The 17692-nt window shown below is 37.2% G+C and overlaps 1 protein-coding gene across 1 annotated transcript in view; it reads right to left on the bottom strand.

Moving 5' to 3' along the window:
- CUNH8orf34 (chromosome unknown C8orf34 homolog) overlaps positions 1-17692 on the bottom strand; it is a 526010-nt gene that overhangs the window by 408988 nt on the left and 99330 nt on the right. Inside the window, exons 3-4 of the mRNA XM_006150466.2 lie at positions 11529-11660; positions 1948-2076 (exon numbers count right to left, since the gene is read on the bottom strand). Coding sequence (XP_006150528.1) covers positions 1948-2076; positions 11529-11660 — 261 coding nt within the window. The remainder of the gene's footprint in view (positions 1-1947; positions 2077-11528; positions 11661-17692) is intronic.

The following is a 17692-nucleotide window of genomic DNA, read 5'->3' as shown; positions in this document are numbered from 1 at the left end:
TTCTGTCCCTCTGTCTTTCTCTGTCTTTCTGGCGAGCACGCACGCCCTATAGCAAAAAGCTCTCAATTAAAAAAAAAAAAAAAAAAACTATAGGTTCTGCCAAAAAGGATAGACTTACAAACATTAATATGTGTTTTTGAAATATTAATAGGATCAGACTCTCTTCATGAACATAATATCATAAAAAACACAGAACTAACTTTAATATTTTCCCCGAAAGCAAATATAGCCAAAAGCAGATTTTTCTTGAATCTATCCAAAGGGCTTATACTGAAAACAAAGTCACGAGACCCTATTATAAGGTTGTTTAACTTCTGAAAAGTGTTCAATGCTCTATAATTATTGTATTATATGTCTTATACATATAATACATAATTAGAACACTATATGTATACACACACGTTTTGTTTACATAAAGAGCAAACAAAATGAATTCTCCCAAAATGTAGCAAGGGGCAATGTTAACATTGATATGAAACATGAAATCACTAAAATCACTAAAACTATGTTATCTAAAAAAACACCAAGATCCAGATGGTAGACTCACATGGGATGGTCCTGCATTCATATCCCAGGCCCTTCCTTTAAATGCCAGGCATGCACATGTCTGCAATCTACACAGGCTGAGATTAGGGGTGAGTCACAACATGAACAATGTGCTGGGCATGCTTCTCTCTCTCTCTCTCTCAAAATAAATGAATAGCAATCTACACAGGCTGAGATTAGGGGTGAGTCACAACATGAACAATGTGCTGGGCATGCTTCTCTCTCTCTCTCAAAATAAATGAATAAAAACTTAAAATAGAGATTCTAAATATACTTCATTAGACTTTGCTAGTGTTCTAAAGATTTGCTATTTAAGACTACTACATGGCAAAAAAAAGAAAGAAAAAAGAAAAGAAAGAAAGAAGAGAAAGAAAGAATATTCCATGAAACCAAAAGAAAATTTTAGAGTGGTTATAGTGTTAATATTCTTCTAAAGGTGCCTATTTTTTTTAAATTGAGAAATACTTGAACCAGAGAAAGATAGGAATGCTTTGAACTCATGACTAAGACCTTAAAACATCTATATATATAAAATGCTTTTGCCAGTCTGTTTGATTGCCTACTGTCATGACAGCACTTATATAAAAGTTTTTATTTGCAATGTATCATTTTAAACCTACACACCTAATAGAAGGAGATGCAATCTTATCTTTTTTCTTTGGAAACGAGAGAAACAGGGGTTGGCCAGATTAAATCATTTACTCAAGGTCATTCGCTTCATTCATGGCAGAGCAAAACCTCTAGCCTAAGCCCTCAGACCAGAGTCACTGCTTTTATAAAAAGGCAAATTACAAGGCACTGTGCTAGGTTCTGAAAGGATTCTAAGAAAAATTTGGCCCAGTTACTACTCCACAAAAGTTCAGAGACATCAAAAACTCATGGAGGCAGTAGGTATGTGTATTAACTAGAAGGACACAAAATATTGTGTCTCAAAAGAAAAGATTGAAGAAGATACCAGTAGGCAACAGAATTGTGATGATTTCGTGATGTGAGGGCTTAGGTTAGAGGTTTTGCTCTGTATTCTACAAGGAGAATGACCTCGGATAAATCAATCAAGCTCTATGAGCCCTGATTCTCTCATCTCCGAACACAAAGACAAACTTATATCTTCTTCTTCTGATTGGTACAAAGAAATAAAACAATGTAATTCAAGTAGAGAAGATGGAATCAAAGAGCTATGAGAGGGTTCTACAACTCCTTCTGCTCTATGTAATCAGTCTACCCGAGAGTCTCTGCAATATGCAAAATTAATCTCGTTTCCAATCTCATGACCTTAGAAAGCCTCAGCCTCTCATGGCATTATAAGAAGAAAGTTGGAGACTGATTACGGGCAATACTAATGAATGTTTCTGCCTTAATACTGGCTAGAAATTTCAATTAAAATCAAGGAAATGAACTTACTTCGAGAGAGATTCTCAAGGGCTTTTCCCAGCTTCTTGCTTTCTTGAAGGATGTGGTTCAGTTCATCAAAATCGCGGCTTTCAGGTTTAGTCCTCCAGTTCCACTTAGGATGCTCTACTGACCTTGGCACTATGTTTAAAAGAAACGGTTATTTCATAAGCATGCCACACAACGATACGAATCACTATTCATCATTATGTGTAAGGCTGTACCAAGGTCAATGTAGAGAATAAAAAATCTTTATCTTCATATGAGTTTTCTTACAAGTAAACAGAAAAGAAGATATAAAGACAGCTTTGAGGAAAATAGTTTAATTGAAAAAGTAAAGAAAATGTGACAACATTTATGGAAAAGAAAATCAAGGTATCAATTTAAAACAAATTATTTTTGTAACTTAAAGGGAAACACACTTTAACTGCTTGTATTATGTTAGTTGCTTGAAAAATACAATATCTTCTACAGCAGCTAGTAATATTCCTAACATGTTCTTATATATTCTTTAAAAAATATAGAAGATTAAATACATCTACTTGCTTAAATTTCCACTGAAATACATTACTGTCAAGGGGATTTTTTTTTCTCAAATAAATTAGTCAAACAGTGAGTGAAAACATTATTAGGCAAGAAATAGCAACATTTTTGGGGGGAGATCCAAAATTCACCAATGAGTGGTAAGTGGATTTAGCAAACTAGAGAAAACTAAAACCTAAGTCTTTCAAGAGTGGGATGCCAAGAAATTGAATATTTCATACTATTTATATGTGAAAGCATCAATCCAAGAAGACAATATCAAAGTAATAGAGATATAAACAGTTCGTTGTTGTTCAGATTTAAAATATCTATTAAATATCCCACATAATTTAGGGCATATCAACAAAAAACTTTAAAACAGTGGCAAGAAAAAGAATGTAAAATTGTTTGGGGTCTAAAGTTGAAATCAGATTTAATGGCAGCACTTGGCCCCAGAAGACAGGGGAGCAATTCCTTCAAAATTCCAACTGAAGATTACTTTAAGAATGTTAGATCCAATCGAGGAACCAACCTCGATACTTATTTAAAAACTTCTCTCACAAACACTCTTTTTCAGAAAGGTCCCAGTGGAGGTGCTCTACCAAAAATAAATCTCGGAATCAGAAAGCAGGTGATCTCCCACAAGACAAAGGAAAAGGGAATTCTCAGGCTGACAGTGAAGGACCGTCTCAAAAGACAGCTGAGAAAAAGTCTAGAAATGAGCCAAGAACAGACTACAAAAGAGAAGTCTCTAAAATTTATATATGAAATAAAGAGCAAGCATAAAATAAAACAAAAACTAAGATGACTTAATGTGTTAGATCGGATAGAGGTTCCTTTCTTTCGGCAGGGTTTGGTGAAGCATTAGTGATGAAAACCAAGCAATTAGCAAAGCAAGGAAATTATTAATTCTCAGAAAATTATTAATTCTCGGAAAATATTAATAGTCAGATGTTATAGGGCTCAACAGTGAAAAAATGTTAATTAATCTAACAATAACATCAATGCAGCGTATATATTTAGGCAGTATTTGAAATAACTGCCTGAATGAGATGGGGGTTGGAGTATGAGCACAAAGTATGAGGAAGTTAAGAGATGAGGCCTAGAATTTGAAAGCAAGAAAGCTGTGTAAGTCCCTGGTGTGGAAATGTAGACTTTACAACCAAAAGAGCAGCCGAGAGATGACAGTAACTCCAAGTTGGGAGCAGAGTTAGGAAGTAGAAAGAACGCAACTGTCTCACACTATTTTACTTTTAAACCATGCACATTTTGTTTTCATAAAAATCAAATAAAATACATTATAACAAGATTTATGTGGTACAGAAATAGGAAGAAGTAGTCTTAAACTATTTAAATATATCTTTCTGCCACCTTCTGACAAAGTAATCTGGGAATATCTAATACAATGAAAAAGGCTCTGAACCCATGACCCAGCAATATCATGTCTATTAAGTTATCATGAAAAAAAAATGAAAATACTGTAATTGTATCTATATCTATGATGTTTTATTTTCTCCAAAAGTATGAGATTTTATTTATTTATTTCAGCAACAGTTAGTGATAGTAAAACCCTGGGAACAAGCTAAATGTCCTGCAACAGAAGAGTGGCTGAATAACTTATAGCGCAGAAGTTAAATCTACCACCAGAAAGGTATTTCCACCAAGCATCTTTAAATAACACAACCAAGTTGCTGAAGTATATGTACAGTCTATCCAAGCTCTTGCAATTCCTCTCTCACCCTTCCCAGCCACCAGTAACCACTATTTTGCTTCCCACTTCCATGAGATCAATGTTTTTATCCTCCTCACCTGGGAGAGAACATGTAGAATTAACTTTCTGTGCCTGGCTTATTTCACTTAACATGATGTTCTCTAGACTCATCTATGTTTCTATGAACAACAGGATTTAATCATTTTTTTATGGATCAATAGTATTACGTCATGTACATATACCACATTTTCTTTATCCATTCATCTGTTGATGAACATTTAAGTTGATTTCATATCTTAGCTATTGCAAATAGTAGTACGATGAACACAGGAGTGTAGATATTTTTATTATATGTTTTTTAAAAAAAACTAGAAGAGATGGGACCAGCAGATGGCATAATGGCTATGTAGTTGGACTCCCATGTAGTCAACTGGTTTGAGTCCCAGACCTGGTGGCTTAAACTTACACTGAGCGCGTGTGTGTGCGTGCCCAAGATCCCAAGAGGAGAATGGAAGAGAAGGGATTGCAGTGTGGCCATCTTCCCTGGGGGGTGATTTCTCCAGCAAGCACATGTGCCTTATAGCAAAAACCTCTCCAAAAAAAAAAAAAAGAAAGAAAACTAGAAGAGAGAATTTTGAATATTCCCAAACACATAGAAATGATAAATGTTGGAGGCAACAGATGTATTAATAATCCTGATCTGATCATTATCTATTGTACACATTATCAAAATATGACATTGTGTTCTATAAACATCAGATTGACATTGTCAATCTAATACAAGAATAAAAAATAATATGTACAGTTCAAGGGCATCTTTATGTAGCAAATCAACACATATATATTACATATGTCATATTTACAAAGAAAAGGATGTAAAAAGATACAAGCTATTTCTAAAGGAGTAGAAACTGAGGGAGGAAAAGGGAGAGGGCCAATTTATCCTTCTACTTATTTGTAGTTTTTAAATTGTCAAATAAGCAAATATTGCCACTAAATTTTAAATAAAATTTAAAAATAGGATGCAGCTGCCTTGTCTGAATCTCTTTGTATATACAACGCAGGGACCAGACAGCAGCTATGAACACGCCAGTGTTCCAGCATCAGAGAGCAGATGGTGACGGTGATCGATCTAGAAAACATGTTCAGACATACTGCTATCACCTCACGGGCCATTCTCCAGAGAATTCCTAAGGATGAGCCCAGGCCTAAGAGAAACAGAAGCTCAATAAGGGAACAAGTAAAGAGTATATGTCAGAGTCTTCAAAATAATGTCTGCACTTCCATTTACCTTCCTTGAATAATTTCTTGAATCTGTCCTCTGCATCACGGCATTATCTAATTTTCCTGAAAATTACCATATCGCATCAAAGTTTCTATTTTTTTTTTGTTTGTTTGTCAAAGAGCAGAGAGAGAAAGGTGCGGTGTGAACAGGCTGCAATCCTTTTTCCCTTCTTTTCTCCATCCTGTCAGGGTCTTGGGCACACTCACACACATGCCCAGTTTTTCAAGCCACCAAGGCCAAGTTTCTAACTGCAGTTAGCCATGGGGATTCAGTGCTCTGTGCACATGGCTTAACCACTATACTACAAGATCAGCCCCCACCCCTTCCTTTTTTTTTAACTTTGCAAAATAAGGGCATAGAGAAATGAAAGAAGAGGACAGGGGAGGGGAGGGGAGGAGGCAAAACTCATGCCAGTACAGGGGTCACCTCCAACACCTCAAAGATAATATCCCTCATTATTCCAAAATGAAGCTCCTTCTTCACAAAACAGCCTATGGTACATTGAGCAGAGCTCATTTTAAAAAAAATTCTTCATTATATCAAATTTTCTGACTCTGACTTCTAATAGTTTCTATGAGTTAAAAAAAAATGTTTTTTGAGACGTTTTTGCTGTAGGGCGTATGCGCTCGCCAGAAAGACAGAGAGAGACAGAGAGACAGAAAGCAAGAAATCACCCCTGGGGAGGATGGCCACGCCACAATCCCTTCTCCTCTATTCTCCTTTTGGAATCTTGGGCACACACGCACACGTGCCTGGCGTGAGTTTAAGCTACTGGGTCCAGGACTTGAACCACAGTCAACTACATGGGAGTTCAGTTACATAGCCATTACGCTAACTGCTGGTCCATCTATTAGATAAAAATTTAAAGTAAGTGGCAATTCAATATGTATTTCAAGTAACCAAATGAGTAGATTTCAAATACACATAACACAAGTAATGATAAATACTGGAGATGGTGGATGTGTTGTTTTGCCCTGATAAGATTAATATACATTGAATACTTGTTTTGTAAAACTATATTGCAACCCGCAGTACACATTATTATTATGTGTACATTAGAAATTACAGTAAAATAATTTTTAAAATGAATTTATTGTTTCCTCTACATGACTTTAAAGATACCACTTACCATGTCTTTTCACCAAAAATAATTTCAATACTTTAGATCTTTCAACTGTTTTTTCTAAAATTTAATAAATACTAATGGTTTTACCTGGAAGTTTCCCCCAAGACTCTACTCTCATTTAAATATGATACGGACATGAAGATCAATAAAGACATGGAAAACATGGACCCTATAAGCCAATTAGACCTAACAAGCAGATACAGAACACTTACTTAAAAGGAGAATATAATTATTCACATTATTCTCAAGTGCACTTAAGAAAATGCTCTAATAAAGATCAGATGTCAAGAAACAAAGTAATGACCAAATATAAAAGAATTGAAAATATACTCCGTATCTTCTCTGACTTCAATAAAATGAAATTAGAAGTCATAGGTAAAATAAAAACTGAAAAATTCACAAATATGGTAAAATTAAAAACATATTTATATACAGTCAACAGGACAAAGAACAAATAAGAAAATCCTTTGAATCTAAAAAATAAAAACACAAAATACTAAACCTTGTGTAGTATAGTGAAAGCAGTGCTCTGATAAATATGTATAGCTGTGAATGCCCATATTAAAAAAGAAGAAAGATGGAGCCAATCAGTAGCATAGTGGTTAAGGTGCTGGACTCCCACATGGCTCAGCATGGTTCAAGTCCCAGACCTATGACTTACTTTCTTGTTTTATCTCTCTCTCTCTCCATCTCTCTCTGGTGAGCACACCTGCCCTATAACAAATTAAAAGATAAAATAATGCAATAAATAAAATTAAATAATTATTTTAAAAAAAGGGAAAAAAAGATGTTAAATAAATAGCAACTTTATACCTTAAGGAAGTAAAAAGAAGAACAAGCCAAATCCATGCTAGCAGAAGAAAGAAGTAATTAAAATTAGGACAGAGATAGAACACGATATAGAAAAATGACAGAAAAACAAAAACAGAAGTTTTTTAATAAAGATACAAAAATTAACAAATCATTAGCTAGAGTCACAAAAAGGAGGTGTGAAGACTCAAATTATTAAAATCAGAAATAAGACATTCCAACCATTTTCACAGAAGTAAAAACTGGAGCCAGTTCCATTGTGCAGCAGTAATGTGCTACTCAAGAGAAGTCAAATCCTGCATGGTGACCATGATTCAAATCCCAGCCCAGTCCACCTGAAAACATGCCCAGGCAGGCACATGAGTGCCCAAGATCTGACAGGATGGAGGACTGGAGGAAGGGGATTATGGCTTGACGAGACTTTGTGGAGGGTGTTTCTCTATTTCTCTCTTTCTCTCAGTTTAATTTTTGGCAGAAAACGTACTTGGTGTAACTTCAGTCATTATTTTATGGTATACTGTATTGTCTATCTTTATGAATACTCTACCTGGAAATGAGAAATACATATTTTTCAACTTTGTTGGGCATAGTGTTCTATAAATGTCAATTAATTCAAAGTGATTGATAGTATTATTTAAATGATCCATTTCTTAGTGATTTTTTTGCTCTACTTATTCTAAATGCCTACATCTCCTTTTAGTTCTGTAAATGTTTGCATCAACATACTTCAGTATTGTTTTGTATTCTTTGTTAAATAACCTTTTATCATTATGAGATGACCTCTTTATCTCAGGAAAAAGCATTTCTGCTTGAATTCTGATTGATCTGACATTACTTTAGCTTCTTTACCCTTAGTGTTTCAAACTGTCTAACTGTATATTTAAAGTGTATTTCTTATTTAAAAAGAAAGAAAGAAACTCTATCTAGCCTGACAATATTTGCTTTTTAATGGGACCTTTAGTTTATTATTATTTATTGTAATTATTGGGTCATCATGAAAATCACTATGCCTTTTTGCATAGAAAAATATGTCACAACTTTTCCAACGATCCAATATTTGTATGTTTGTGCTTAAGCCTACCATCTTTGGTGTTTGATGTTTATTTTTCCAATTTATCCTTTGTTTCTCTGCTCTTTGTGTCCTGTCTTTGTTTGGAAAAGATGAACTTTTTTCACAACTTATTTTAATGCATCTTTTTTTCTTTTTAGAAAAAATAAAAAGAAAAGAGGTTTTAGCCTTGGAGCACATGTGCTAACTGGAAACAGAGATGGAGGCAGTGAGAGGAAAGTGTGAAATCACCTCCCAGAGGAGATGGCTGCCCCCAATCCCTCCTCCTCCATTCTCCTCTCGGGATCTTGGGCGCACACACACACACACGTGCCAGCATGATTTTCACCAGGTCTGGGGCTGGAATTACAGCTGACAATTTGGGAGTCCAGTCACATAACTGCGATGCCATCAGCTGACTCCTCTGTTACTTTTTCATTAATGCACTTTGTACTATGTCTTTCTTTTCTTTTTTCTTTAATTTTAATTCACCTAAGGGCATGTGCAGTCGTTGGGAAAGACAGCAAGAAGAAAGGAACTGTAAGAAAGTGATCCCCTTGGAGGAAAGTCACACCACGATCCCTTCTCCTCCATTTTTCCTTTTGTGATTTTGAGCACGTGCACCTAGAGTGTTTTTCAAGCCACTAGATCCAGGATTTGAGCCTTACAGTCGGCCATGTGAGATTCAACCTCCTTACCCTCCGTACCACCAGATGGCCTTTTGTGCTATCTCTTAGTGATGTTGACTTTTGGCACTCTCCCCTCAGTGATGAACTAGTTATAAACTAGTAATCCCCTGAGACTATGGACTTCATTGGAAGAAAGACAGAAAAAAATATAGAAAGACAATGGACAGAGAGAAAGAGATCTTTCAATGATGGAAAGAAAGACTGAGACTTCATTTTTTTATTGTTCTTAATATGTTCATTTAGTTTATTGTTCTTAATATGTTTATTACTCCATTTACTGGAGTCTCATTTTATCATTTAGAATTTATTAATTGAACCAAACACTGTGTTAGCTATTATTTTCTTGTTGTGAACAAGACATACAAATTTTAAGTATGTAAATTTTGAAACTATAATGATCTAATTTAATTAATTAGCAACAAACTGATTAAGCAGGACAATTTGGTTATAAACATGATTGCTTTTTCTTTATTTTTTTTCTTTCAGAGAGATTTTTGCTATTGGGTGCACGCACTGACTAGAGAGATATAAAGAGAGACAGAAAGTGAGAAATTACCCCCCAGGGGCTGGCCATGCCCCAACCCTTTCTCCTCCATTCTCCTCTTGGGATTTTGGACATACACACACACACACACACACACACACACACACGCCTGGTGTAACTTTTAAGCCACCGTGTCCCACACTCAAACCACAGTTGACTACATAAGAGTCCAGCAATGTAACCACTACTCTATTTACTGGTCTCATTTTCCTTTTCATTTACTATAGGGCAGTTGAACTTACCTGACAGAGAGAGAGAAAGAGAGGGAAAATGAGAAAGCACCCCGTGAGGGCATGGAAGTGCCACAATCCCTTCTCCTCCATTGTCTTCTTGGGGTTTTGGGCATGCAGGCACAGGAACTCAGAGTATTCCTCAAGCTGCCAGGTCTGGAACTTGAACCATGCAGTTGGCCATGTGGGATCCAGTTGCCTTAACCACCATGCCACTAGCTGGCACTACAATCCTAATTTCTAAAGAACATTTGAAGTTTGCCATATTTCATACAATTCTCCTAAGCACTGAGTGTGACTGACATAATCCTTTTTGTGAGTGCCACTATAATAAGGAGGATGCTCACAGAATTCATTTCAGTGACTTTGAAATAAAATTGAGATTCCAATTAGAAAACAGTGTATTTTCAAACATTCTCAAACAAAAATAAATGTTTGCAATCTACTCCTTTCTCTGTAGAAATTAATATCAAACATCTCACTCTGTAAGAAGCACAAGGAGGGGGCCAACAGGTAGCATAGTGGTTATGGTGCTAACTCCCACATGGCCAACTGCAGTTCAAGTCATGGACCCAGTAGCTTGAAACTCATGCTGAGCATGTGTGCATGAGTGACCAAAATCCTGAGAGGAGAATGGAGAAGATATTGCAGCGTGGTGATCCCCCCTGAGGGGTGGGGTTATTTCTCACTTTCTCTGTAACTGTCTCTCTCTCAGGTGAGCGCACACTCCTTATGGCAAAAGTCTCTCTCACTTTTTTAAGAGAGATTTTTGTTCTAGGGTGTGTATACTCCCTGCACAGATAGAGATAGACAGAGAGACAGAAAGTTAGAAATCACCACCGAGGGGGTATGGCCACACTGCAATGCCTTCTCCTCCATTCTCCTCTTAGGATTTTGGGTATGCATGCACATGCATCTGGTGTGTTTCAAGCGGCTAGGTCTGGGACTCATATCACTGGTTCTGGGATTCAAACCTCAGTTGACCATGCGGGAGTCCAGCAACATAATATTTACACTATGTGCTAGCCCCAAAAATCTCTCTAGAAAAGAAGCAGCAGCAGCACAAGGAGTTGGTGTACAAAAAGAAAAGCTTTTTAGCTCTCATCTTCCACAAATAACTGTGCTTTGCTATAGGCTTTTAAGCTATTTAACATGTCTACATGTATGTAGTGGAAGCGGAACACTGGAGACTCCCACTGGCTACAGAAGGAGAGCTAACCGAGGAGGGGCATTGAGAGAGAAGGATGTTTAGGGCAACGGCAGGGAGAATACACACACGGACTTCAGTCAGACACAGTGAGGGAATCCCACGTATTTTTTTCTGTTTTTCTATACAAAAATATGACATGACTTTTCCGACAACCTAATCATTTTATTAAATAAGTTTGGTACTGTTTTGAAAGTGATACAATGTGACTGACTAGGAGAGGCAAGAAATCTGATCCATGCAATATATATCCTTCATTACTCAGCAAGGTTTAAATCAATGGCACATGTATGATAGTGAGTAAGGGAAGAGAACATGAATGCTGAAGTGAAAGTAGATTTCATTAGAATTAATAGACAGAATTGTTTCTTAACATAGACTTACATAAACCGAATAACATCTGAATAACAAGCTTCCTTACATGATTTGGAGTCCGGTGATGGTGGAGAAATATTAGACACAGCAAGGTCACTTTTTGATTTCTTGGGCTTCTTTGCATTTAATTGCCAAGGTTTATCATAGCTTCTGAAATCTCTTCTTGCTCCTTTAGGTTCTGTTAAGATATATTTAAAAATTCAAAAGTAAGTGCTTTCAACATTGTTTGAAATCCAAATGCATGAAGTCATTAAATATACTTGGCATAAGCTACAGGTTAACTCGTATCAAAAATAATGCATGAAGGGGCAGGTAGCATAGTGGTTAAGGTGCTGGACATGGTTGACCATGGTTCAAGTCCCTGCCCCAGCAACTTAACATGCATGCCAGGTGCATGTGAGTGTGTATCCAGAATCCCAAGAGGAGAATGGAGAAGGAATTGCAACATGGCTGTCCCTCTTTGTGGGTGATTTCTCACTTTCTGTCTCTCTCTCTCTTTCTCTCTTTCTCCAGCAAGTACGTGCACCCTATAGCAAAAATCTCTCTCAAAAAACTAAAATGATGCATTAAAAAATTATGTTCTTAGGACCAGCAGTTAGCGTAATGGCTATGTTGCTTAACTCCCATGTAGTCAACCGCAGTTCGAGTCCCGGACCTGGTGGCTTAAACTCACACTGGGCATGTGTGGGTGAATGCCCAAGATTCCGAGAGGAGAATGGGGTAGAAGGGATTGTGGCATGGTCATGCCCCCTGGGGGGTAACTTGTCGCTTTCTGTCTCTCTCTGTCTTTTTGACAAGCACACGTGCCCTATAACAAAAACCTCTCCAAAAAAAAAAAATCATGTTCTTATTAATATTTTCTTTTATGAGTCAGTGCTCATAATGCAATGGAAAATTTTAAACAACATCCTACAAAATTGATATTTTGTTTGAATATGCATTTATTAAACATGCTTACATATGATATGCTTATTTCATATACTTTTGCTTATATAAAAAGAATTATATACTTAAAAATTAAATATATTAAAATTGGCATTGAATTTATTGTATATTATACATGTAGGAAAATTAGACTTAAATACTGTCAGGCCAGCAGCTGGTGTGGAGATTAAGGCACTAGATCCCACATGGTCAACTGCGTGGTTCAAGTCCTGAACTGGCAGCTTGAAAATCACACCAGTTGCATGTGCGTGTATGCCTAAAATCTGAGAGGAGAATGAAAAAGAAAGGATTGTGGTGTGGCCAACCCCACTAGGGGGTGATTTCTCATTTTCCCTCTCTCTGTCTCTCTTTGACAAGTACAAACAGCTAATTTATAAGTTAATTTATAAGTTTTCAACCTACATTAGCGTACAAACAAAATACGTTAAGAAAAAAAGAAAAAGAAATAGAAAAAGAAAAGAAGAAAGAAAAATAAATAATGCAAACATCCAAAAGCATTCCTTGTTTAATTTCACTCACTCTATCCCTGTGTGGTCAAATAAAAATAAATAAATGGATAAAGATAAGTAAGTAGAGAAAAATTTTTAAAAAATTAGAATTTCTTCTAATATGAATTAGTTTATATATGAACATGATTAAGATTATATTATTTGGGACCAGCAGTTAGAGTAATGGCTATGTCGCTGAACTCCCACATAATTGACCACGGTTCGAGTCCTGGACCCAGTGGCTTAAACTCATGTCAGGCGCGTGTGCGTGCATGCCCAAATCCCGAGAGGAGAATGGAAGAGAAGGGATTGTGGCATAGCCATCCCTCCTGGGGGGTGATTTCTCGCTTTCTATCTCTCTGTCTCTCTCTGTCTTTCTGGCGAGCTCACGCGCCCGATAGCAAAATCCTCTCCAAAAAAAAGATTATATTATGTAAGGCTGTGACATTATTTGGGAAGTTTTGTTTTGTTTTGTTCTGTTTTTTACTTTGCCAAAGGGCATATGTACTCACCAGAGAGCACAGAGAGGGAGAAAGCACCTCTAGTGGAGTATGGTCAAGCCGCAATCCCTTCTCCATCCTGTCAGAATTTGGGGCATGCATGCATGAACATTCACCCAGTGTGTTTTTCCATCTGCTTGGTATGAGATTCAAACAGCACAGTCTGCCATGTGGGATCTGACTCCCTTAACCACCAGGCCATGGGGCCAGCCTGAGAAGCCTTTTTAAAGGAATAGATTCCCATCAGTTAAAATAATCTACGACTATCATAGAACAAAGCACTGTGCTCAGTTGTAAAATACAAACATTTAAGGAATTTCAGTCTTCTGAGGCTTTCTTCTATATTAACACACATACAAGAACTGATATGCACCTAAATTCAGTTCTTCTTTATTCAAGAATGACTCATTTGATTCAATAACTTTGTTACAGTTCTCAAAGGTGGTCAATGTCACATCAATTCTTAATATTAGATGATCTTTCCAATCATTCATCCCTCTTGACTTCTTGAAGTGTTTTATATTTTTAAACGAATTAATCTTTGTGGAGTTTTGCCTTCTCTTATTGAAGGGCATTATATAGTTCTTGCCCCATGTCATCTGTCTGACTTTATCACATTCATTCTTCCCTCATCTTTTTTTTTTTGGAGAGATTTTCGCTATAGGGCACGTGCGCTCGCCAGACAGACAGAGAGAGACATTAGAGACAGAAAGCGAGAAATCACCCCCCAGGGGGGATGGTCACGCTGCAATCCCTTCTCCTCCATTCTCCTCTCAGGATCTTGGGCACGCATGCACATGCGCCCGGCGTGAGTTTTAAGCCACCGGGTCTGGGGCGCGAACCGCGGTTGACTACGTGGGAGTCCAGCAACATAGCCAGTACACCAACTGCTGGTTCCCATTCTTCCCTCATCTTCTACCCCTCTTTTCTTTGTGGCATTCTCTAGAGTTCCCTTCTTCCTTGTTAATTTATAAGTTTTCAACCTACATTAGCGTTATGGATGATTCATAAATCCTTCTCTGGCCACCCACTTAAAATATCACAAAGACATCATTAAACATTACATGAATTCCTCAAACATTCATGTTAAGGTGATACTTACTAGCTATTGCCTGCTTGGTCTAGTTTCAACATTGTGTGAAATACCAAAAGAGGCACAAAAATTTTAAAGCACCAGGAACAAAAATAGTGGCCAGTGTTCAGCTAGAACCCAGGAAATATTTCCATAAATAGGATTAAGAGACAAAGTAGGCCGGGACCAGCAGTTGGTGTTATGCCTATGTTGCTGGACTCCCATGTAGTTGACCGTAGTTCGAGTCCCAGACTCAGTGGTTTAAACTCATGCAGGGCCTGTGTGCATGTGTGCCCAAGATCTCGAGAGGAGAATGGAGGAGAAGGGATTGCAGCATGGCCACCACCCAGGGGTGATTTCTCACTTTCTGTCTCTCTTTCTCTCTCTGTCTTCCTGGCGAGTGCATGCACCCTTATAGCAAAAAACTCTCAAAAAAAGAAAAAAAAAAAGAGAGAGAGAGAGAGAGACAAGGTAGGCCAACTGGAAGGAGGCTGGAAGATTACTGGTATCAACACTGCTTGCCGCTACCTCAGAGTTATCTCCCTACACTGCTTTACAGTTTATCAGAACTTATCTTTCTACATCCATCCTAGGACCATAATTTGTAAAGGAAGAATTCTGGTCATAAAATACAGCATCTTGTGATACAAAGGAAGAATAAAAGAAGCCAAACAGGGATGAGATATTAGATCTTGTAGCTTTCTTTACTGTCTACATTTGAAAAAAAATCCGTATGAATTCAGGTAATCTAGCAATGATATTACTCTTACCGTGTTGGCTAGAAAGAGAAGACAGAATGGAAGTTACTTGTCAGCTGAACAGAGACCCACAGATCTCAACTGCAACTGGCAGTTTTCATAGCAGTCATGATTTCACCTCTCTAACATTTTGAAAAGAATCCAAATACTTCCAAGAGTTCCAAGCCACATGATGATGGACAAAGAAGGATCCATCTACACTATCTATTGACAAATCTAAAATTAGATAGGATATGACCCTTTTAAACTTGAAAAAACAGAAAAAAATATAATTTTAAGAAAGAATTAGTATATTGGGGGCCAGCAGTGGAGTGGTGGTTAAGGCGCTGGACACTCCCACATGGCCAACCACGGTTTGAGTCCCAGACTTGGTGGCTCACTTCCCTCTCTCTTTCTCTCTCTGTGTGTTTTTCTCTGGCCAAATAAAATAATAATAATAAGTGAATGAATGAATAAAATTAGATAAATAATTCTTTAATTTTTTTTTTAAAAAGAAAGAAATAGTATTAAAAACAAGCATACAGTATTCAAGATAAAGAGGCCCAGCCATGGTGGCATAGGAGATAGGGTGCTGCTCTGCAATGCTAGAAGCCATATGGAGACCTTAGGATTCAGACTGTAGTTGACCTAAGCATGCCATGCCTATGATCTCCCAAGATCCTGCTGGCTGCAAGGCCAGGTGGGGCGGGGGATAGGGGCTCATGGCATGATGAAACTCTGTCATGACTGTCTCTCTCTCTTTCCCAGGAGAAAAAAAAAATTAACCTTTAAAAAAGATACAGAGAAAATCATAGTTTAAAATACATTCATAATGAAAAACTATTAAATGTTAGAACATGACTGGTCAGTATTCTTAATAAAAATTTAAAAATGAATTCTATGAAACAAAAGGAAATTAGAGAGACTAGAAGGTAACCAACTTACGATTAAAGATGTGAGTGTGAGTCCAGTGATAATGGCACAGGTGGCAGGGGACCACTGCGAGACCCTGGAGCCATGCAGAAGGCCTGGGTTCAGCTCCCAGGTCAGCCTAAACACCCTGGGTTGCCCATGCAAACCCAGGGTCCTGCCTAACTAGGAGGCTGGGGGAAAGGATTAGCTGTGAGGCAGGACCCTCAAGGGTACCTCTCTCTCCCTGTCCTACTGACTCATTTAAAAAAAAAAAAAAAAGAATTAAAAAACTTTTAAAAAATGTAACTGTCCACAAAAATAAATAAAGAAGATGAGAAAAAAGAAGTACTGACAGGAAGCTAAAATGCAATGTCAACATTTAAATTTGTGCTGAGAGCCATGAAGAAAATTGACACCATATAAAATTGAATCAGTGACACAGAGAACACACCTCACTTGGTAAGACTCCCAAGAAGAAAATCAATAAAGAAAGAAGGGCAAATATATCAAATGAAATGAGAAAGAATAAAAGAGACTCCATCTACACATAATTGACCTTCCTGAAAAAGTGTAGTCGATATCCCAGAAAACTTACAAATATTAAAAGTAGAGATAAAACACATAACCATTCAAGAAAAATAGTCTCTTTTTATTCTTAAAAAAATAAAATGTAGCCCACTTTTAGGGTTCTCCTCCATATTCAATGACTAACTATTTTCTTTTTTATAGAATTTTTTTTTTCCTATAGGATACATGCCCTCACTTATCAGAGAGAAAGAAAGCAAGAAATCACCCCTCTCAGGGGAGAATGTCACACCACTGTCCCTTCTCGTCTATTCTCTCAGGATTTGGGCATGCACACACATGTTCCTGGCATGAGTTTCAAACCTCTAGGTCCAGGACTCAAACCACAGTGGGCCATGTAGGAGTCCAGCAATGTAACAATTACACCACCTGCTGGCAACTGAATGACTAATTTTTTGAAGAGAAGATGTTTTGTTCCAAGTTGCTAAATACTTTCTTTTTCTTTAAAAATTTTAAAGAATTATTTTATTTAATTTTATTTATTATTATTTTTAAAATTTGGAGAGAGAGGAAAGTGAGAAAGTAAGCCACCAGGTCCAGGACTCAAATCACAGTTGGCCATGTGGCAGTCCAGTGCCCCAACCACCACGCCACAGACCAGCCTGACTATGTATTTTCAAAAGAAGTAAGAGGGCATCTTCAGATATTTTCAAAAAGTATTATATCCATGTATTTTGAATACTGAGACATTTTCTACTAATTAGAAGATACACCAAAATAACTCAAAACTGAAGTCAAGGTTTAAAACTGACATTGTTTATCATCACCCCGACTGTAGCCTCACTGGTTATATCTAGATCTAAGAATTAATCTACACCGTCCTCTCATTCCTGTACTGCGCCTCCCTCTGAAGTTTTTTCCTCTTCTTCTGGGTCACACATGCTCCATAAACAAATGCTCCTTCATCCTCGAATTCTCCTTTTCAGGTCTTAACACACACCACATTCTTTCCACAAGAAAAGAGCACCTGT

This window comes from Tupaia chinensis, unplaced genomic scaffold, assembly GCF_000334495.1.
Source record: "Tupaia chinensis unplaced genomic scaffold, TupChi_1.0 Scaffold000288_2, whole genome shotgun sequence".
In the NCBI taxonomy this organism is placed as follows: Eukaryota; Metazoa; Chordata; class Mammalia; order Scandentia; family Tupaiidae; genus Tupaia; species Tupaia belangeri.
The sequence above is the reverse complement of the archived record's forward strand: the minus strand, read 5'-3'. Positions and strand labels throughout refer to the sequence as shown.